This window comes from Cervus canadensis, chromosome 22 (genome assembly GCF_019320065.1).
Source record: "Cervus canadensis isolate Bull #8, Minnesota chromosome 22, ASM1932006v1, whole genome shotgun sequence".
Taxonomy (NCBI): Eukaryota; Metazoa; Chordata; class Mammalia; order Artiodactyla; family Cervidae; genus Cervus; species Cervus canadensis.
The window spans coordinates 8,501,526-8,525,065 of record NC_057407.1 but is presented as its reverse complement, the minus strand read 5'-3'; the positions used below and the strand labels follow the sequence as shown (position 1 = coordinate 8,525,065).

Here is a 23,540-nt window from a genome sequence, read left to right as displayed (position 1 = left end):
TAAAGCCCATCTAAAGAATAGTCGTAGGCTTCTGATGTCATTAAGTATTACTTCCTTGTTACCTGATATTAAAGCTCCTGTTTTTTCCCCTCACAGGCTCTGGAGATGTATAAGGATGATTGGAACAAAGTGTCAGAGCACGTTGGAAGTCGCACTCAGGATGAATGCATCCTCCACTTCTTGAGGCTTCCCATTGAGGACCCATACCTTGAGAATTCTGATGCTTCCCTGGGGCCCCTGGCCTACCAGCCTGTGCCCTTCAGTCAGTCAGGAAACCCAGTCATGAGCACTGTTGCTTTTTTGGCATCTGTGGTGGATCCTCGTGTGGCGTCTGCTGCAGCCAAAGCGGCTTTGGGTATGGACTTTCTTAAGCTGTCTCACGAGTATAACCATTTCAGATCAAGGTTTCATGCTTGCTTTCATGATAGTTTTATCTCAGATTTAGGTGTTATTGGCTGTTACACTCATTGCAGTTTTATGTATTACCCCTTAAGGATAGTAGATTATGTTTTTTAAATAAAGCAGTTAAATACAACATTTTTCGAACTATGAGCATTTTTTAAGAATTTGGAGGGATGAAACAGTGGTTTTTAATGGTATTTTGTGATTCATACAGATTTTTGGCAAATAGGAGTTATTTAACTCCTGTTTAACTCCATAATTGGCAAACGGAGTTATTTAACATTCTTGGGTTGCATGAATTCTAACTAGAACTTTTTCACACTATAGAATTCTTTCTTGACTTTCTGATTGTTTCATCCTTACTGTTTTCTTGATTAAAATCCAAACAGAGTTAGATGAAATTTGGACAGCAGTTTTGATTATTACTGATAGATATTTAAAGATCATAATCTCTTGTTTATATAGTAAAACTGTGGCACGTAAGGTAAGACATAAGAGTCATGGAATTGCATCACTGTACATGTTGACTTTGGCCTTCTTGACTTCCTTGGATAGATCAGATTGAGTCTCGAGAAAGGTTACTAGGTTACACACGACACACTAGTGTTGTGTCAGATTTCCTAGTTTACACTGAAGCAAATATTCACGCGACACCAGATCACTGTTCCATTTTTATTCTTACACAGAGGAGTTTTCTCGAGTCCGGGAGGAGGTGCCGCTGGAATTGGTGGAGGCTCATGTCAAGAAGGTTCAAGAAGCAGCCCGAGCCTCTGGGAAGGTGGATCCCACCTATGGCCTGGAGAGCAGCTGCATTGCAGGCACGGGACCAGATGAGCCGGAGAAGCTGGGTGAGTCCCTGCTGCCCCCAAGGACTACGGTTAATAGTAGTTGTGTTTTCTTGTCAGCTTGCTAGTATAACTGGGTTTGCTTGCACTTAAAAGTGACTACAATGATCAGTATAAACTTAGGTCTTAAAAATATGTATGATTTTTTAAATCTCTTTCTTCTATGATAGAAATTTTTAAAATTGTCTCCTAACTGTTAATAAATCACAGTTGTGAGGTATCTGATGCCTGTTTTTAAATGTAGGTTTTGAGCCTATAGACCTAAGAATTCCAAATGGACTTTTGTGGTGGTTTTAATTTATATGTTGCTGAGTGGATTGTTGTTTTGGGTTATTTTTAAATTGAAATAAAATTCATATGAAATTCTTCATTTTATTCACTTTAAATGTATATTATCCAGTGGCTTCTAGTAAATTTCTGTGTTGTACATTCATCACCACTATCTAATTCCAGGACATTTTCCTCACCCCAGAAGAAATCCCATATCAATTAAGCAGTGACTTCCCATTGTTTCTCTCCTCAGCTCTGGTAACCATTAATCTGCTTTCTGTCTCTCTGGTGTTGCCTATTCTGGACATTTCTTATAAATGGAATCATACTCTTGTGGCCTTTTGTGTCTGACTTCTTCCTTGTAGCATAATGCTTTCGAAGTTCATTCATGTTGTAGTTTAATTCAGTACTTCATGTCTTGTGCTCGATAATATTCTTGGGTGGATATACCACATTTTACTAATCCATTAATCAGTTCATGGCTATTTGGTTTGTTTGTGCTTTTTATTCATTTGAATAATGCTGTTATGAGCATTCATGTACATAATATTTTCTGCTTCTTGGGTACCTAGGAGTGGAATTGCTGAATCTTGTGAGAATTGTGTAATTAACTTTTTGGGACACTACTCAGTTGTTTGCACAGTGGTTTTACCTTTTTTTTTCCCCACTAGCAGTGTATAAAGTTTCTAATTTCTTCACATTCTCACATAAATACTTGTTGTAGTTTTCTGAAGACCCTCCATACTGTTTTCTGAAGTGGCTATACTTGAAATGTTTTTTGACTACTGATTCAAAATCTGTTTACTTGCTATAGGAAATTATTCTCTTTCTTTTGGGGATAGTTTTGGTAGTGTGTGTTTTTGTAGGAATTTTTAAGATTATCTAGTTTGTTCGCCATGCATGCAAAAAAAAGCATAAAACCAGAAGTAGAAACAACTCAGATGTCCCATCAACTGAATGGATAAGCAAAATGTGGTATTCAGTGGAATATTATTGGACCATAAAATGGAATGAAGTATTAACATATTCTGCATCATGGACGTAACTTGTAAACATTTTGATAGGTAAAAGAAGCCAGTGAAAAGAGACATTATATTATGTAATTGCAATTATATGAAATGTTCCAAGTAGGTAAATATGTGGAGACAGATAGGGCTTTCCTGGTGGCTCAGTGGTTAAGAAGGAGACACGGGTTTGATCCCTGGGACCAGAAGATTCCCTGGAGAAAGCAATGGCAACCCACTTCTCAAATGAGAAGTGTTCCTGTTCTCACACTAAAGAAAAATTGTTTTATATACAGTTATCAGTTGTGTATTTCCAATGTTTTTTACATTGTTCATCAATTTTTTCATTCATTGTGAAACAATTTCTGATGAATAACTCAAGCTAAATGTTTATTGCTGTCATCTTTCCTAATAGTTCTGTCATTGTCTTAGTTCCAATACTCTGAAGATGATACCGTTTGAACTCCTGGTGCTCTGTTCTAGGTGGTTTGAGTAGATGCTAGTTTCCGTGAGTTGCCATAGGACCTACCCCTATTGTTTTCTCTGCTTTCTTTAAAGTATCAGTCTAGCAGTTTTAGTTTGCAAATATGAAAACAGATTTTCAGATTCATGAAACCTCTCACTCCAGCCCTAAGAACACATTATTGACCTAACTGTTCTTAATATTGGTTACTAATCCAGAGTACCAAGGCTTTGAATTAAAAACTAATTTACAGTATCCACAGTATTTCTGAGTTTGAAAGCACACTATTTTCTTTTCTCTTAGATGGAGACAGAAATTAGCAAGCCAGGCCACGTCTCTGTTGCTTTTTGTTGATTCTACACCATGTGGCAATGCCCAGTTCAGGCCAGGAAAACCTGGGTCTATTGAATGCCTGGGAAAGGTCTTATTTTCCTCAACGTTTTTTTGTGTGTTTTTGGTTCATTTGTAGGGTCTTTTGGTTCCCTATGGTCATGGTGTTGAAAAGGGTTGGCAAAGCCTTCTTATTTGATTCAAAAAGTGTTTCTGTACTTTGCAGTAGCCGAGACATGCTTTTACATATAAATCTGTTTAAAAAATTTTGGTAGATAATACCATAAAGCATTAGTGGTTAAGAAACAGGTTGCAAAGTTGGCCATTTCTGGTTTAGTGGGATTTAAAAGAGGACTTCTTCCCCACACCTCCCCCCAAAATCAAGCAACCTCAGTCTTGTGAGGCTAGATTTTCCTGATTCATTAATGAACGTATGGTTTCTACAGTGTACAAAGCTTGAATCAGACTGCTGCAGGAAGCACTGGAGACTCCACAGGGTGACTGTTTGAATGACATGAACAGTAAGCTTCACTCATAGTACCTGGAGGTAGCCTTGCTTGCTAACCTTTTTGAAGTGCATTGTGTACTCACTAGTTGCAGCCGCAGAATTTGGGTCCTTTTACCATTTAATAAGACCGTGATGTGGGGAAAGATTGAGGGCAGGAGAAGGAGATGACAGAGGATGAGACGGTTGGATGGTATAACAGATTCAGTGGACATGAGTTTGAGCAAACTCAGGGACGTGTATAGTGAAGGACAGGGAAGCCTGGCGTGCTGCAGTTCATGCAGTCGCAAAGAGTCAGACACGACTGAGTGAGTGAACAGCAGCCCCCATTTATATAGGGTTAAGGAAAGAACAAGGATGGTGTGGAATTTCTAAATGAGTCATGAACAGAATTCTATAACTAATGCTGGCCTATTATAGTTAAAATGATTTATCTTGGGCTGTGACTAACAGAATAAATTAGGAAACAGCAAGTGGTACTTCCTGTAGAATTGACTCAGCACAGTTGTAGTGGGGAATCAGTAGTATGCCTCCTATCTTTCTGAACCACATTCCAAGTTCAGAGTTCTAAGAAAGGAAGAATCAAATGTACATTTAAGCTTACACTTTATATAACAAAATAGTGCTTTATACGTAGCACACAGATTTGAAGATAGAATGACGTAGGTTTTCCTTATCAAGATAATATCATGCTTGGGTGGTAGATTAATCATACTTTTTATTGTGATACTTAATTTACAGTTGCACTAATATGTATTGATGATGATGAAATAATATGGAGAAAAATGTTTCCTTATGAAACATAAGACTTTGGATTTCTCTCGTTAGCCTGTCTTTTGTTTGTTTGTTTGTTTTTATTTTTGACTGCCCTGGGTTTTTGTTGCTTTGCACAGGCTTTCTCTAGTTGTGGCAAGTAGGGGCTACTCTAGTTGGGGTACGCGTGCTTTTCACCACACTGACTTCTCTTGTTGTGGACGGGCTCTGAGTGCACCAGCTTCAGTAGTTATAGCACGGGGCTCAGTAGTCTCAGCTCGCAGGCTCTAGAGCACAGGCTCAAATAGTTGTGGTTCATGGACTTAGTTGCACCATAGCATGTGGAATCCCTGAGTCAGGGATTGAACCTGTGTCCCCTGAATTAGGGGGCAAATTCTTATCCACTGTGCCAACAGGGCAGTCCCTTATCTAACTTGTTATTGTGAATTGCAAGGGAGTATTTGGTGAAATAAAACTTGATACATTTTTGTTTATTATGTGAATTTCATTTATTATGATTTCTCATGAGAATTATTTAGTAAAGAAGTGTCAGGTTAGGATTTTGTTCAGTTCATCCTCTTTAACATTCTACTCGTTGATTAGTATCTACTGATTTTTTTTGGTATGGGTTTGTATGGGTTTTTGTTTGACCAGAGACCATCCTAGGAATAGAAAAAATGATAACCTAAAAATATGAGATTTTATTTGCTTGTGGGAAAGATGGGAGAAGTTACGACAAAAGAAATAGAAAGAAATTTTAAACATTGCTTGGAAGTCATTATAAACCAACATTTCTTTCTGAGCACCCATATTTTTCACACATTATATAGGGTTTTTTAAAATATTTTTGTTTTTATTTATTTCACTGCGGTGGGCAGGTCTTAGTTGTGGCGTGTGGAATCTAGTTGTGGCGTGTGTGATCTAGTTCCCCTTCCAGGAATCAAACGCAGGCCCTCTGCAGTGGGAGTGCAGAGTCCTAGCCCCTGGACCACCAGGGAGGTTCCTATATAGGGACTCTGTTTGGTCATTTGAGATTCTTTTCAGAACAGCCCTTTGGAGAAAGTGACCTTGTGTTGGCAGATTACATTGGCATGCTTGTTAAGAATGGACTAAAATTTGAACCTAAATATCTCTGACCCTTTCTTCTTTCCTCAACCTCTTTCTGTAAACTACATAGGTATGTTTGTATATTTTTCATTCATTAAACAGGGATCATTAAAGGCCTAATGGCTCCATTGTATGTTTTGCCTTATATAGTATGACAAATACAGTAGAAAAAGACCTAGGCCCTCCTGAACACCTCAGCTCTACAGGAGTCAGGCAGATGTACTGGGAAGAGTTCAGTTCAGTTCAGTCGCTCAGTCGTGTCCGACTCTTTGCAACCCCATGGACTGCAGCACGCCAGTCTTCCCCCATCCATCACCAACTCCCGGAGTTTACTCAGACTCATGTCCATTGAGTTGGTGATGACATCCAACCATCTCATCCTCTGTCGTCCTCTTCTACCGCCTTCAATCTTGCCCAGCATCAGGGTCTTTTCAAATGAATCAGCTCTTCGCATCAGATGGCCAAAGTATTGGTGTTTCAGCTTCAGCATCAGTCCTTCCAGTGAATATTCAGGGTTGATTTCCTTTAGGGTGGACTGGTTGGATCTCCATGCAGTCGCAGTTCAAAAGCATCAATTCTTTGGTGCTCAGATTTCTTTATAGTCCAATTCTCACACCCATACATGACTACTGGGAAGAGTGGCTGTGGGTGATTCATCTCTACAGGATTAAGAGTTAAGAAACACACAGGAAAATTCAATCAGTGCGATTCAGTGTATGAGCCTAAAACACAAGCATTCTTGGATGGGAGATCAGTTTTAAGCTAGACTCTAGGTGTACCCCCCCCCACCTCCCCCCACCCCTCAGAGATAAAGGAGACTGTAAATATGTTGTCTTACCATGGTGTCTCATTGTGTTCTGGGTGTCCGAGTACTGGTAAACAAATTCGTCCAAAATTCCTGCCCTTGTGGACTTTTATTTTAGCGGTGGAAGATGGAATTAGAATGTATAAATTAAATGTAAATATAGAGTGTTTTGGCCGGTACCTGGCATCATGAAAATCAGAGCAGGGACTCATCGATAAGAGTGAAGTGTGGGGAATTACAATTTTAAATGGTTAGGGGAATGAATGTCTCACCATGAAAGTGACATTCAAGCAAGGATATAAGTAGAAGATGAGGAAGGGAGCTCTGTAGACATCCAAGATCAGAGGGTTCAAGGCATGGGGCGCAGCCAACATATAGGCCTTTGGACAGGAGCTGCCTGCTATATGGAGGAATAGCAAGGAGAGTCACAGACAGGTAGCTGGGCTGCAGGGTAGAGGAGGTCAGGGGAGACAGTGAGGGGCCTTGTGGGCCATTGTAGCAGTTTAACCTTTACTTGGAGGTGGAGCCAAAGGAGGGGTTTGAGCAGAAGAGTGTCAGGCTGTAACCTGTGTTTTAATGTTTTATTCTGTTCGGTTGAGAATAGACCCCATCTAGAAATTGTTAAATTGATATATTTTTGTAATAACTATGTACTGTGTTTGAATATTAAATTTTTTTTATTTTATCAACAAGTCTTTTATTAAAGAACTTCTTTTTTTTTTTTTTTTTAATTTGACCTGGAAATGAAACAGAATTGCCTTTATGATCATCTGTTTATTTTTAGCCAAACATACTGAAAAGTTGATAGGATAGCACAGTGGAGTCTCCTATGCCTACCAGTTAGATTCAACTTTGCCATTGTAATCTATCTAGGCATCTAAATAAACAATTTCTATTTTATTATCTTTGTGGATTATTTCAAAGTAAGTCGTATACCTCATGATTCTTTTTATCCCCACTAAGTAACTCAGCATGTGTCTCCTAAGGATAAGGACGTTTTCCTAAATAAATATCATAATACAGTGACTCTTAGCCACTTAAGGTCATCAGCCCTTCCCCTTAGGGTGTTGGAATGTGCATATATATTCAGGGGCCAGTCAGGAGTCTGTTAAATACATATTATTGTATCCATTTGTATTGCCTAATCTGAAGGCAAATAGATGGGGAAACAGTGGAAACTTAGTGAATGACTTTTTTCTTCAGGGCTCCAAAATCACTGCAGATGGTGATTGCAGCCATGAGATTAAATGGCGCTTACTCCTTGGAAGGAAAGTTATGACCAACCTAGACAGCATATTGAAAAGCAGAGACATTACTTTGTCAACATAGGTCTGCCTAGTCAAGGCTATGGTTTTTCCAGTGGTCACATATGGATGTGAGAGTTGGACTATAAAGAAAGCTGAGCGGTGAAGAATTGATGCTTTTGAACTGTGGTGTTGGAGAAAACTCTTGAGAATCCCTTGGACTGCAAGGAGATCCAACCAGTCCATCCTAAAGGAGATCAGTCCTGAGTGTTCATTGGTAGGACTGAGGTTGAAGCTGAAACTGCAATACTTTGGCCACCTGATGCGAAGAGCTGATTCATTTGGAAAGACCCTGATGCTGGGAAAGATTGAGGGCAAGAGAAGAGGGGTACAACAGAGGATGAGATGGTTGGATGGCATCACCAACTCAATGGACATTGGGTTTGAGTGGACTCTGAGAGTTGGTGATGGACAGGGAAGCCTGGCATGCTGCGGTTCATGGGGTTGCAAAGAGTCGGACATGACTGAGCGACTGAACTGAATCTGGAGTATGGGTTTTACTTTATTTTATTGTTTTGCATGCTGAGTAGATTCACTGTCTGTATCTTAATTCTGGTTTAGAGAAATTTGAAAGATTAAGTTCATTGATGCTTTTTCCTTACCATTGACTATGCTTTCAGGGAAATTGAATCACAGATATTATTATTTATAGAGTGTTCAGAGAAGATTCTTTTATACCAGTGAGTGAATTGTCCCCTGAGCTCCTGAACGCCTTGTGGAATACTGGACTCGAGGAGTGTATCTTGAGCATTTGTCACAGCTCTGTGTAGAAGAATCTAACTCATTATTCCTAGTTTTTGAGAAGGTTAAGAACTAGTCTGTAGTCCATCAGGAGGTGAAGAAGAGCATCCTGATAATAATAGTGTTGAAAAGGTCACTTTCTAGGAACATAAAGCCCAGAAGTGCCTGTTAAAATTCTTGCCACAGATACTGTTTATAGCATATAAATAGCCTCATTCTTCTCACCCGGAGGATTCCCATAACATCTTTAAAATCAGGCCCTTCTAAAACACCAGTGTGTGAGACCATGCTAGGCTCGTGAACCTAAGGAAACAGGGGATCAGTATTTGATCTTCAGCCTGCGTCATGTGGAGTGGACTTCTCTGTTCTCTTTGTCACTGTTATATTTTAAGGGCTCTTTCAGATCTGTATCAAGAGGCATTGAAATAGAGATTCAGACTTCTGAGCAGCTCAGAATAGGATATTTAACCTGTAAGGACTATCCAGGATATAAGTGACTTATCTAATGACTCATTCAGTAGATGGTAGGACAAGAATTTTTAGGAAGAAATTGGCTTCATGTATATAATTGTCTGCCCTTAGGTGACTTTTAAAAATCAAATCAGATACTATGCTTACTTGATATAGCTCTCTTGCTATGGGGCAGTTATGTAAGACAGATAATACTAATAATTGGGAGTCTATTTTATGATGAGTTACATAAACATAGAAAAATAATTCATTATTGGAGGATTGGAGATAGAATGAAGTATAGTATTGTTCAAGGAGGACTACAAAGGAAGTGCTGTAAGAAGGAACACAACGGGTTGTGTAATTTTAGACTAAAGAAGATTTCACAAAGAAAGTAGGATTTGAGCTGAGTATTGAAAAAGAGGTTTAGAATGTCACTGAGCCAGCTTGGAGCAAGTATAATTTTCTATTCTGTAGAACAACATGAACAAAGGCCCAGAGGTGGAAGTGGAAGGTTGTTTAAAAGGTGAGAAGTAAACCTGGTTGGCCATAATACAAAATTCAAATAAGGATGTAGAAAGAGAACAGCGTACGGAAGCTGGAGTGAGGTTATAGAGAATGATACAGGCTCGTGAGCTTGCTTGGATGGTATTGCCAGCTTTATGGGATGTTTGGACTTTAATACAGGGAATGACCTGATTATTCTCCCAGAAATGTTCCTACTGTGAGTTCCTACCTTGGACCTCATTTTCCCCTTTCCTGGGAAGACAAAACTTATTGGAATCACATTTCTAAAATTTTTTGGTCTCAGGACTTCTTTGACTATTTAAAAATATCAAGGAACCCCAAATGCTTCCATTTATCTGGATTATATCATTGATATTTTTTACTATATTAAAAATTGAAACTGGGAAAGTTTTTAAAACAAAATTATACATAGGTGCACATTTCTGTAACTACCTTCATCATGTAGCATCTGGAAAGTCATATTCCACACTTAGAGTGAAAAGGGAAGTAACATCTTTGTGTTGCTATATAAATAGTTTTGACCTTGGGAACTCCCAGGGTACCTGGACCACATGTTGTGAATCAATCACTGAATTAAATAATTTAACTAAATAATTAAAAAAAATATTTTGTACTTGAAGAATATTCATGGTGGGAGAGGAGACATTATTATAAAAAGAAATAGTTATAAGTAGAGGCCCATGTGGAGGAAGCACAGTTACTTATACTTCGGTCAGTTAGGGAAGGCCTCACAAAAGAAATGGCCTTGTAACAAAAATGAAAAAGGAAGGAGTGAACATAGGTGGCATATTTTGAAAATTATACAAGAAGTTTGTGAGGAGCAGAGTTACTAGTCAAGTGCAGCTGTGGAGGTGTGGGGCTGGTTTTGAAAGGCTTTTACCTCATAGACTTTACCTCATAGAGAAGAGGGCCAGAGTCTCTGTAGAAGTAACATTGTTCTGTCTCTTCTAGAAAGTGACTGCTGACAGTTTACAGATGATGTGTAAGAATGTTTTCAACAAATAAACATCATTCTTTTCCAAGGAGAATCATGACTTAGTTATTTGTAACATACTTTATTAAAGGCAGGTATTTTGCAAGCATTTAATTCTTTCCTCAGAGCTAACTTTTCCGATTCCCTCAAGACTTTAGGAAATGGTTTCTTTATCTCTCCTCATTTTGGTTTTGCTAAGCATATTGTTTATGGGCTTCCCTGATGGCTCAGCAATCAGCCTGCAATGCAGGAGACCTGGGTTTGATCCCTGGGTCTGATCCCTGGGTCAGGAAGATCCCCTAGAGGAGGTCATGGCAACCCACTCCAGTTTTCTTGCCTGGAGAATAACATGGACAGAGGAGCCAGGCAGCCTACAGTCCATGGGATCGCAAAGAGTCAGACATGACTGAAGCGACTGAGCAGACATGCATTGGTGGCTCAGATGGTAAAGAATTTGCCTGCAGTGCAGGAGACCCGAGTTCTGTCTGTGGGTCTGGAAGATCCCCTGGAAGAGAAAATGGCTGCCCACTCCAGTATTCTTGCCTGGAAAATCCCATGGACAGAAGAGCCTGGTGGGCTACAGCCCATGGGGTTGCAGAAAGTCGGACACAACAGAGCGACTAACACTTTCACTTTCAAGCATATTATTACTAGACCAAAAAGTACACCTTGTGGAAGCTGGGAGAAAGGGGTGGTGACTGGGGATGAAATTATCCTGGACTAGTGGATGAGACCATTTATATGAAGATGTTCTTCTTATGGATGCTGGCTAATTTGCTTCTCACCCTTGGTTGAAGTTCATTCAGAAGTTAAGGAGGTATGTGTATGTTAGTCACTCAGTCTTGTCCAGCTCTTTTTGATCCCATGGACTGTAGCTTTTTAGGCTTCTGTGTCTGTGGAATTTTCCAGGCAAGAATGCTTAAGTGGGTTGCCATTTCCTCCTCCAGGGGATCTTCCCAACCAATCGATCTTGGGTCTCCTGCGTTGTAGGCAGATTCTTTACCGTCTGAGCCGCCAGGGAAGCTCGGTGGAGGTACAGTAGTTATCTATTGGTGCAAAACAAATTACCACAAAATTAGTGACTTAAAACACAGTACATTTATTATCTCCTAGTTGCTGTGAGTCAGAAGTCTATGCACAGCCTAACTTGTCCTCTGCTGAGGATCTCAGAAGGCAACAATCAAGTTGGTGGCAGGGCTACCTTCTCATCTGGAGGCTTGACTGTTGAAGAATCCATCCCCAGGCTCACTCTTGTTCTCAAAATTAATTTACTTGCGGTTGTAGAACTGAAAACCTTGGTTTCTTGCTGGCTGTCAGCTGGAAGCTTCCCTCGGCTCCTAGGGCCACTGAGGACTCTGCTATTGAGGCTTCCCCTGCGCGGCAGCATACTTCATCAGTCCGACAAGGAGTCTGCAGAGCGAGTCTAGGAACAGCGCAGGGTCTCGAGTCATCTAACACCCTGTCACTCTGGCTGTGTTCTGTTGTGGCTAGAGGTAAATCACAGATGCTGCTCACACTTGAGGGAAGCGGTTCATACAGGGACATGAAAATCTCAAGGCAGGGATCCGATGAGGCCACCCTTACGTCTCACCACCAGTGTCCCTCAATTCCCAACATTGAAGTTGAGACCTTGAGAGTCTGGCAGTGTCTCCAAGACTATCTTTGTTCATAAGCTGGGCTGTCATATTAGGATGAGTTTTCTATCACAGAGGTTTGCAAGCTCTTTTGGTAAAGGACTAATGGGCCTTCACAGGACCTTTCCTTTACTGCCTTGATGGCGGTCTCTGTTCAACTACTCAGTTCTGTGCTTGTGGTGCAGAAGCAGCCAGAGGCAATACTAAAACAAATGAGCGCGGCTGTGTTCTGATGAAATTCTGCTGACAAAAGCAGCCTTCGTTTGCTGACCCCTCGTCAGTTGGTTTGATCAGATATCTCTTGAGTCGTTAGTAACATAAGAGAGTGGGAGCCAGGCAGGTAATTTTATAAACTGATCTGGTCCTTTACAGAAAAGATCACATGGTGAGGGGGGAGTCACAGATGACATACCAGATTGCGAAAGATCTTTGGCAGCCAGGGAAGATTGAGAGGCCTTTCTTGTCACTGAAGCAGCACCAGAGGCCTCTGAGAAGCTCACATGCAGCCAGCTGAGCTAATTGCCATTGAACACTTACTGTGAGCCAGACAGTTATTAGCATTTTACATGAAATAATTAAATCCTTAGCTCTATCCCTGTGAAGGAAATAATAATAATACTCTTCTGTTGTGTATTAGCAAACTTAAGCCACTGTCAGCTAAGTAGCTTGCTCAGTGTTACTTGATCTGGTAAATTGTGGGGACAAGATTCGAGCCTAATTAGTGGGTATCCAGAGCTCATCCTATTTTTCTAGAGCCAGGGGCTTGCAAATCTTGGGTCTTGTGCCAAATCCAAGTTGCCACCTATGTTTATTTAGCCCACAATATATGAGAATGGTTTTTACATTTTTAAATGTTTGGATGAAACCAAAAGAATAATATTTTGTGATACATAGAAATTATATGATGTTTAAATTTCAGTGTTCATGAAGTTATATTGAAACACAGCCACACCCATTCATTTCCAAGCTGCTTTTGTAGCCGATTTCATGCTACTATCGCAGAGTTGAGTAGATGCCACTAAGACTGTAGGGCCTGCAAGCCTGAAAATAGTTACTGTTTGACCCTTTACAGAAGAAGGTTACCAACCCCTGATCTACTGCATGAGAACTAATTGTGAACTGTGATGTCGATATTTTCCCTTGGCCGATGCAGCATTAAGTACCTGGTCAGAGGATTTTTTTTTTTATTTTTTTACTTTCTCTTTCTTTCTGTCTTTGGACCGTGGCTCACTAGTTTATTTTATGTGTTTTCTTATAGGTTGGGAATTTCCTTTTATTCATTCTAGTATCTTTAATTAACTCTGCAGACATGGGTCAGGCCATATATTTGTAGGGAAAGGTTCTTAACCTTCTAGTTGATCAGCAACAGGATGACATTAAGGGATATGTGAACGGCTGCAACCTCTTCAGATTTTACACTTCTGACCAGAACTCAGACCAAAGACAAAGCACATGTGTGCACACGCTTGCTCTCTCCTTCCAGGAAGATTTCTAATAGCTGCTTTAACAAAATATTTTACAGACTAGAAACCATTACTCTTCCACATAGCATCCTGAGAAGTATACAACTCATAATTAAACTATTAATAAACATCTCCTTAAAACTCTGAACACGCATCTTCAGATAGTCCCCCTTACAGAGAGTCTGTCTCTAACCCTACCATCCTTTTATGGATAGGTATTAATATTATATTAATATATTGTTCATCTTGAAATTATGAGTTGATATCAAATTTGGCTTGCTTTAGAGTAGAAAGAGTATGTTCTCTTTTTAAAATGCAGAGCTATAGATTGTGATTATTTATTTCAAATGTAGATTACCTTTATTAAAAAAAATACTGCATTTCTCCCACATAGTACTTATTCAGTATGTAATTAAGTTGATCCAGCAAAGGTGGCTTAATGCACATTGAATTAAAAGTAACTTTTGAGGTTTAAGGGTTTAAAAAAGCTCCGCATGCATTTGCTTTTTTGTTCACATCATTTTATTATATTTTAATGTATCTTAATTCTTGTTACATATTTCATCTGAACTAGGAATTAGAACATTACCGGTAGTTTCTGTTTCCCTTGTACCTGCTGTTTTCCCTTTCCCACCCCCAGGACTGAGAATCATGGATTTTTGAACAGTGTGCAGCTGTACACGTACATACAGGGTTTTGCTTAGACATGGCGCTGCTTTAAGTGCAGTTGCCACATTGCGTTAAGGAGAATGCATCACTGGTTCAGTTGTCCCTTTTTCATAAAGTGGATTTCTTAATAAAGGAAAAGAGAAAAGAGAATTGAACGTTTTTGAACATTGAACCTTGAGCATTCTTGCTTAACTTATTTTGTTGTGAACTGCTTCTGTGAGTAGCACTGTTTTAGGAAATCCCTGGTTTCTCCCCAAAGTTGACCAGTAACACGTGATCCACTACCTTCCTAGTATTTGATTCTGCTGATGTAGCAGGTGTAAATGATGTTCCGTTATGGTTTTAAATTACATTTCTCTGATGACTAATTAGAGTATCTTAAATTTATCAGTCATATGTCATTCTGTGGAATAACTGTTCTTGTCTTATACTCACTTTTCCATAGTATTTACCTTTTTCTTTATAAATCTGAGGAACTAATCTAGTTACTGTGAGGCGTGTGTTTTATTTTGTTACTTGTTCTTTTTGGTATCTCAATGTAAAGAAGTCCTTTCTTTTCATTTTAATAGTTTTGGCTTCTATTTTATGGGCACATTTTGTGTTGTGATTAAGAGATCATTCAGGTTTTATTTTTTTTCATGTGTCTATCTGGAATTGATTTTTGTTAGCATATTGAAATGCAGTTGATTTTGTATGTTAATTCTATAGCTAACTGTCTTGTAATGCTGTTTTTATTTCTAGTAACGTTCCTGTACATCGTTTTATTTTCTGCAGATCACAACTATTTTCTTCTTTCCTTTCTACCCCATTTTTATTTCTTTTTCTTTATTGACTGCCTCGGCTGTGACCTCTGGCAATATCAAAGGAAAGTAGTTATATTGGTATTCATGTCTTGCTCTTGATAATAAATGGAATACTATAGGCATCTCTTCTTGAAGAATGAGATATATTATAGGATTATCGCTGACTGGGGGGCTCAGGAACTTTCCTTTTATTTTTAGCCCTTGTTATGAAAGCTAGCTTGTCATGAAAGACATCGAGTTTTATCAGATACTTTTATGCATATGAGCAAATAAGTTGATAGACATATTAATGTTAAAATCACTCTTCTGTTGTAGTCATATTATTTTGTCATAATATATTACCTTTTTAAATACACTGCTATTTTCTGTTTTTAGGTATTTTGCTTTGGAATTTCTCATTTGTGATTATAAATGAGATTTAGCCTAGGGGCCTGTATAATATTCCTTATCTGTTGTCTGTATTCATTTTGTGAATCAAAGGTTATTACTCGCCTTATAGAATGAGTTAGGAGGTATTCCATCTTCCATATTCTCTGGAAAAACTTATGAATATTATAATCATTTTTTTTAACCTAAAAGTTTGGTAGAATTCCCCAGTAAAAACATCTGGACCTGTGGTGTTTTTGTCTTAAGTTTTTAAGCTTTTTCAGTTATACTTCTTCCCAGATCTGTTAAGGAAAATCAGTTTTCTCATAATTTGTTAATTTGATCTAGTTCTTCTGTTTTATTTGGCATAAACTTTTTCAGAGCTTTTTGTCATTTCCTTTTTTTTTTTTTTAAAGTATAGTCGATTTGCAATATTAGTTTCAGGCGGACAGCATAGTGATTGAATATTTTTATAGCTTATAATACTTTACAATTATTATAAAATATTGGCTATGTTCTCTGTGCTGTAGAATATATTCTTTTTTGCCACTTAATGTTTTAAATTGAATGATACTTGCTTTACAGAATTTCTGGTTTTCTGTCGTACGTCAACAAGAATTAGTCATAGGAACACCCTGTCCTCGCCTTCCCAAACCTCTGTTCCTTCTCTTTCCCCTTCCCACCCTTCTGGGTTGTCACGGAGCCCCTGTGTGAGTTCCCTGAGTCACAGAGCAGATTGCCATTGACTGTCTGTTTTACATACGGTATTATAAACTTCTGTATTACTCTATCCATACACCTCACCGCTCCCTTCTCCCCTCCCACCGTGTCCTTCGGTCTGTTCTCTACGTCTGTTTCTCCACTGCTGCCCTGCAGATAAATTTGTCAATACCATCTTTATAGATTCCATATATATGTGTCGGTATACAATATTTATATTATTTTTCTGACTGACTTTACTCTGTATAAAAGGTTCTAGGTTCATCCACCTTACTGGTGATGCAAATGCATTCCTTTTTATGGCTGAGTAGTATTCCATTGTATATATGTACCACAACTTCTTTATCCATTCATCTGTTGTTGGACATCTGGGTTACTTCCATGTTCTAGCTATTGTAAATAGTGCTGCTTGTTGCTTATTTATTTTATATATAGTAGTTTGTGCTCTTAACCCCCTTCCCCATCTTACCACTCTATCCTTCCCTCTCCTCATTGGTAACCACTAATTTATTCTGTGAGTCTTTCTGTTTTGTTTTTTATATTTTTCATATAAGTGATAACACAGAATGTTTGTCTTTCTCTGCCTGATTTATTTCACTAAATGTAACACCCTCCCAGTCCATCTATGTTGTTGCACAGTGTGAAATTTCGTTCTTTTTATGGCTAAGTAATGTTTGTGTGTGTGTGTGTGTGTTCCACATCTTCTTTATCCGTTCATCCTTTGTTGGATACTTAGATTGTATCCATATCTTGGCCACTGTAAATAATACTGCTCCAAACATTAGATTGCTAATATCTTTTCGAATTAGTGTTTTCATTTCCTTAAATATTTACCCAGGAGTGGAATTGCTAGATCATGTAGTGGGTTTTTGTTGCTGTTTTTGAGGAACCTCCATACTGCACTGATTTACATTCCCACTGACTGTGTACTAGGATTCTCTCTCCTCCTCATCCTTGCCAGCATGTGTTTCTTGTGATCTTTTTGATGAGAGCCATTTTGACAAGTGTGAGATGATACCTCATTAGGATTTTGACTTTCATTTCTCTGAAGATTTGCAACTTTGAGCCTCTTTTCTTGTGCCTGTTGGCCGTCTGTTTGTTTTCTTTGGAAAAGTGTTTATTCAGGTCTAATGCTCATTTTCTCATTGAATTATTTGTGTTTTTTAAAATATTGAATTGGGGGTGGGGGGGTGGAGCAAAATAAATAAATAAATAAATAAAATATTGAATTATATGAGCTGTTTATATATTTTGAATATCAACCCTTCATCAGTCAATGTTATTTGTAAATACTTTAGCCTCTTCAGTAGGTTGTTACCACTTCCTTTTTTGACCTTTGCTTTTTTATCAATAGTTATGGCCTTTCTTCCATTTTTAATATTAATTTCTGCCTTCCCTCTCTTTTCTTGATCTGTCACAGAAGAGATATCTGGATTCTATTATATATTTTAAAACCCTGTTGTATTTTTGGGTTTTTTTATATCTTTAATCTTTTTTGCCCTTGTTATTTTCTGTCTACCTCCTCTATTCTATTATTCTTCCTTGCTTTCCTGTAAAGAATGTACAGCTTATAGACTTTGAACTGTTATTTCTTTTCTAATCTAAAAATAAAAAGGCATATTTTACCTTTTCCCATAAGTGGTATTTTTACTGAATCTCAAAATTACATTTTCAGACATAGAGACATGTGTATTTTAAGCTTCTAATTTCATTGCATTGTGGTAAGACAACTTTGTTACTGATTTGGTCATTGTCATTGACTTCTTGAAATTTGTGAAAACTAGCTTTATGGCTTAATTTCTGATCAGATTTTTTTTTTTTTTAAGAGTAGGTTACACTTTCTATTGATTTCTTTCTTTTGTGTGTGTGTGTGTGTGTGCTGGGAAATGTGATCATGCTCCTGAAGTTTAGTAACTCTCTAGCTCTTAACTGTTTCTCTAGTCCCTGACAGACTCAAATACTCAATAAGTATCTTTAAGAATAACAAATTGTTTTTATTTTTGCCTTTTTTTTTCTTTTACTTAAAAAGTGTTTTTGAACTTTTAATTTTTATGTGTACAGAAAAATGGAGACCCACAGTGGGCAGTTCAATGCATTTTCACAAATTAAACACAGTCATGTAAGCTGCCCCAAGATCGAGAAAACTGATCATTACCAGCACCCATGCCACCCTTGAACCCACCCCTTTGCTGGTAAACCACTGTCCTGATTTCTAACACCATAGATTACTTTCACCTGCTTTTGAATTTTACATTAGTAGAATCATAAAAGTATGTGTGGTTTTATGTCAACCTTCTGGTTGTGAGATCTGTCCATATTACTATATGTAGTTGTATTTCAGATACTCTCAGAACTTTGTAATAGTTTTTACTTTTTCCCCACATTGTACTATTTGTTCTTATTCCTTTGTTTGTAGAAGGAGCTGAAGAGGAAAAAATGGAAACAGATACTGATGCTCAGCAGCCTGAAAAGGTAAAATGTCAGTCTGTTTGAACTCTCCCACTATAGAAAAGCCACAGAGAGCACTGATTTTCACAGCGTAACAGTTTGGGTTTATTTTGATCTTTTGAGTCCCTCTCGGGACTGTAAGTGATTCTGTCAGCCATTTTCACTTTCCTGGTTTAAGGTGCAGTTCTCATAAGACATAATACAGGACATTTGTCATTTGTTTATTTAGTGAGGATTTATCCACTCTTCAGGTTCCCTGGTGGGTCAGCTGGTAAAGAATCTGCCTGCAACGCGAGAGACCTTGGTTCAGTCCGTGGGTTGGGACAGTCCCCTAGAGAAGGAAACAGCTACCCACTCCAGTATTCTGGCCTGGAGAATTCCATGGACTGTGTAGTCCGTGGGATCACAAAGAGTGGGACACAACTGAGTGACTTTGACTTTCATTTTAGTGAGGATTTATCTATCCACTCTTCCAGCTTCTGCTTCTGTAATTCTTTCAGACAGAGTTGGGGAATATAAATACAAAAGACTATTGAAGACTTAAAACTATTGAATTGTAGGGTTTGGGTTCTGTACTTATGCCAGAGGAGAATTAGAGAGTATTGAGGAATTTTCTGGGAGACTTAGCTGTCAGCAGAAAAATATTTGAAAAACTCAACAAGAAGGTGACATTTGAAGTATGTTTTAAAGAGCAGGTTATTATAAGGTTTGAAATGAAGAATGGGGAGTCAGGTATTCCAGCTGTCAGTGGAGGGGGAGACACTGCAACCAGCGTGCAGAGGGCGTCCAGGTGCCCAGTATGTTTGTGTCCTGATGCCTGTCTCATGAAGGCTGTCAATGTGAGGTAAGCCAAGATTGGGGTACAGGATAATCAGTCAGTCACTGTTTAAATGAAGCAAGGATTTAAGCTCTTGATTCCTTCTGGTGCTTTATCATTGTATATAGATAAGGAGAGGAAGGGAATCATAGTAAAATTAATGATTGTTCTTACAGCGTCTCAAATACTGTACTTTATACTTTACATTTATGAATTTATCAAGTTCCTAAAATAGCCTTATCAAGTCAATGATAGTCTCTTCATTTTATAGATAATGTTACATAATTTGTTCAAGGATTTCAAAATTGATAAATGATGCCAGCTCCTGACCATAGAGCAATTGAAGTTTTCAGTCTCCAGAACATGATCATTGATTGCTCTGTTTTGGCTCTTCTAAGAGCCATTGCAAATGGCTGTGTTGAAGAACTTTCTCAACTTTTTAAATTTGGCAGCATTTCATTTTGCTTCTTGGTTAATACTGTACATCTTATGTATTTTTGTTCATTTTATATATTGAAGTATAGTTTATTTGCAATACTGTGTTAATTTCTGTATAGCAAAATTATTATTATGCATATATATACATTTTTTATATTATTTTCCAATATGGTTTATTATAGCATACTGCATATGGTTCTCTGCTGTACAATAGGACCTTCTTGTACTGTGCATTTTAAGTAACTTTTAGTACTTTCCCTGGTGGCTCAGATGGTAAAGAGTCCGCCTGCAATGTGGAAGACCTGGGTTCGATCCCTGGGTTGGGAAGATCCCCTGGAGAAGGGAAATACTACCCACTCCAGTATTCTTGCCTGGAGAGTCCCCAAGGACAGAGGAGCCTGGCGAGCTGCATGCAGTCCACAGGGTCGCAGAGAGTCAGACACGACTAAGCAGCTAAGCATACAGACGACTAACCATGTGTTTGTTTAACCAGTAAATAATGTAAATAAGTCACAGTGACACTCTTCTGGACACTGTGTCCCCAGCATTTTAGCAAAGGGGGTGGGACTGTGCTTAAGAAACATGAAGTCTCATGACCATTCAGGAGCTGTGGATAGTGAGAGGTATTTTTCGAAATTTATTGACTTTTTTCCAGCTTTTCTCTGTAAGACTTTTCGGAACCTAGTCCACCTGTTGCCAAAAATAGTGGAACCTTTTGTTACTCTAAGATAACATCACTTGTAAAAGGACCTTTTATTTCATTTTTCTCACTCTCTATCCTTTTCTTTTGTACCCCTTCCAGGCAGAAAACAAAGGGGAAAATGAAACGGATGAAGGTGATAAAGCACAAGACGGAGAAAATGAAAAAAACAGTGAAAAGGAACAGGATAGTGAAGTTAGCGAGGATACTAAATCAGGTACTTTGAGGAAACTCTTTGGACTTTATTATGTAAAACACTAAAAGCACTGGAGAAATGTAAGCAGTTAAATTGTATAGAAATAGTCCTAAAAAAAAAATAGTCCTTCATTTGCTACATGTTTCTTAACATAACAGTAAATATGGATTTGAGTTTTATTTTGCACTGAGGCACCATCACCATGCTGGTGACTACATTGTTTTCAGCGATTCAGAGACAAACAAATTGTTCGGCTGTGACTGAAGTCAGTACTTTTTTCTTTCCAGTTCGTTGCTGTTATGTCCCATCCTGCCTAACTTGAAAGGCTTCCAGAGGTGCCTGTTCTCGGCTTCTGATTTCCTACAGACCCTAGGATTTCCCAGAGCATCTCATTGACTGATGAACAAACATTTTGGTCTTAGGACTTAGCTCCCCTGAATTTTCCTTTATATCCAAGGGAAACTACATAGAGAGCTCAGAGAAGACAGAGTGTACTATTTAGAAAATCCATCTCAAATAGAAGCCGACTTACATGCATGGAGTGGATCAACAGAAATCTTAAGGGAAAGGCACTGAGATCTCTTTATAACATCAGTCCTAGTTCGTTATGTGGCAGAGGTGAGAAGTAAGATGGCTTATTCAAACTGGGCACACTGGTAATAAAGCTTTCTGATTTTTTCCCCCCAGAAGAAAAGGAGACTGAAGAGAACAAGGAACTCACTGATTCTTGTAAAGAAAGAGAAAGTGATGTTGGGAAGAAGAAAGTAGAACATGAAATTTCTGAAGGCAATGTAGCCACAGCCGCAGCAGCTGCTCTTGCCTCAGCTGCAACGAAAGCCAAGGTTTGCCCCTGACAGCTCTTTTCCTAGTGCTCTCTTAAGCCATGAATGGCTGTATTGTTTTGACGTTACTGGGAATATTTGGTATAGAGAGCCTCGCATCTCATAGGAGATGATTGTTTGTTTGAATGACATTTCTAGGTTAAGAATTCCATGGGCAGGAGGATGGTGAAAATAGCCGACCTGGGCCTAAATGGTGGCTGCTTTCGATTCATTCATTGTGTCATTCATTCAGTCTTCTGAAGACTGCAGTGATTGAAGGCAGAATTTAAAGTCTCTCAAATGTGCCTGCAGAACTTGTCTTGGACTATAGTTTCAATAATTTCTACCAGATTGAAATATTTGTAATTTTTAAGACAAAAATCTGTTTCCTTGTATAAATACTTCACCCTGCTCTTAGAGACTGGAAGGAACAAGAAGGAACCTAAAATAGCTCTTTTTCTTCTTGAATTTGCCAGCTTTTCTGGGGGTGGTTTTCTCTATTTATAACATGGTATTGGCTTCCCAGCATATTTAAGAAGAAAAGAGAATGTTATTTTCCCTGCTTTGTGTTAAGTTAGCACTTTAAAGCTTTCCAGGCATGAATATGTCAAGTTTAAAAAACCTATTTACCCCCTTTCTATTTTACCCTCAAAAGTAGTCTCCTTTCATTATAGGTCACCACAGTTTAAGCAGTGGTTACTAGGACATGGCTAATCATTTTATCTGGACCTGTTCTTGATCCATTGGTAAAGATGTTTTTCATGGTGTTTAGTTACCCAGACTGTTTAGCTGTTGTAAACTGTTTCTCCAAGTGTTTAATCTGTGTGGCATGGCTTATAACATGCCACACAGATCCATTGATGACCCAGTTCAAACCATAAGAGCACTGTTTTGAGTGCCTGCCCATCTGATGTAGGTCAGACGGTGTTGGGGAGGGTTGCTCATGGGTCACAGAATTGTTCAGTCAGATACCCCAGCTGAATGTTACTTCACAGTAGATTGAGGTCTTGCATATGCATACTAGCCAGTCTCTTCCAAAGATGTGTCCTGATCTTCATGGTTCTTAAGTATAATTTTAGGTATTCGCTCTTGTCTGCCACCCCCGATGTCTAGGAATTTGTGAGAGGTACTCTTGTTTAAGTGAATATTGATGGGGACAGCAATTTGACTGTTGTTTCATATTTATTTGGTTTTGTTCTTCCTTCATCGGAAACATTTTTTGAGTCTGTCTTCTGCCAGGTTCGACTCCTGGCTATCTCAGTGTCTCTAAGCTGTCCAAGTTATTTCTGTTCATGCTGTCATCAATTGGGCATGTTTTCTCAAAAAATGAGCCAAGCCAGGAGGGCTTCCCTCATTTGTGCCTTTGCAGCGAAAGACACAGCCGTCCACCCAGTCTTCACTCAGGTCACCTTTGCATTGAAGTGTAAGTTAGACACAAATAAATAGATACATATGTCTACAACTAGTAAATTTTTTCACAGGCTGAACCCACCTATTGACTCCTAAATAGCACCCATGTCAAGCTGTATATATAATCTTACCTGCTCAGCATTAGCCTCTTCATATCCCTTCCAGTGACTGCTTCCCTTCAGAAGTAGATGCTGCGTGCCTCCTAACAAGTTACTTCTTATGAAAGAAATCATATGCAGAAAAACCTTTAAAAATTCCAATATGAACATAGTACTTTCTTAAGTAACCTCTCTGTCTCTTCAGGCTCGAACTCCTTAGGGAATTTGGGGCTCTTCCCTGATCGGGACCCTTCTCAGTTCTCAAGGGTCATTTCTCACCCGTCTGTCCTGAACTCCCACCGTCCTTTCCCATTATTTCTCCTCCCCGTGCTACTCTGTGTGCGTCACTGTAAGTTTCCAGAGAAGGAGTTCAAGTGGCAGATGACCATAAACAGTCTCAGAAGTCTTTTTCTGCTTTGGGCACAAATGTTTGTACCATTGACCACCTTGCCACTGCTGTTTGACTCCTTCATTACA

The 23,540-nt window shown here is 38.7% G+C and overlaps 1 protein-coding gene across 2 annotated transcripts in view; it reads left to right on the top strand.

The window, feature by feature from the left end:
* Positions 1 to 23,540, top strand: part of SMARCC1 (SWI/SNF related, matrix associated, actin dependent regulator of chromatin subfamily c member 1) — a 123,201-nt gene that overhangs the window by 66,334 nt on the left and 33,327 nt on the right. Inside the window, exons 20-24 of one of the 2 annotated variants that reach the window (XM_043443315.1) lie at positions 97 to 355; positions 1,089 to 1,250; positions 18,552 to 18,607; positions 20,641 to 20,755; positions 21,425 to 21,576. In XM_043443315.1, coding sequence (XP_043299250.1) covers positions 97 to 355; positions 1,089 to 1,250; positions 18,552 to 18,607; positions 20,641 to 20,755; positions 21,425 to 21,576 — 744 coding nt within the window. Of the gene's footprint in view, positions 1 to 96; positions 356 to 1,088; positions 1,251 to 18,551; positions 18,608 to 20,640; positions 20,756 to 21,421; positions 21,577 to 23,540 lie in introns of both variants that reach the window. The other variant, XM_043443314.1, reaches the window with a different exon arrangement.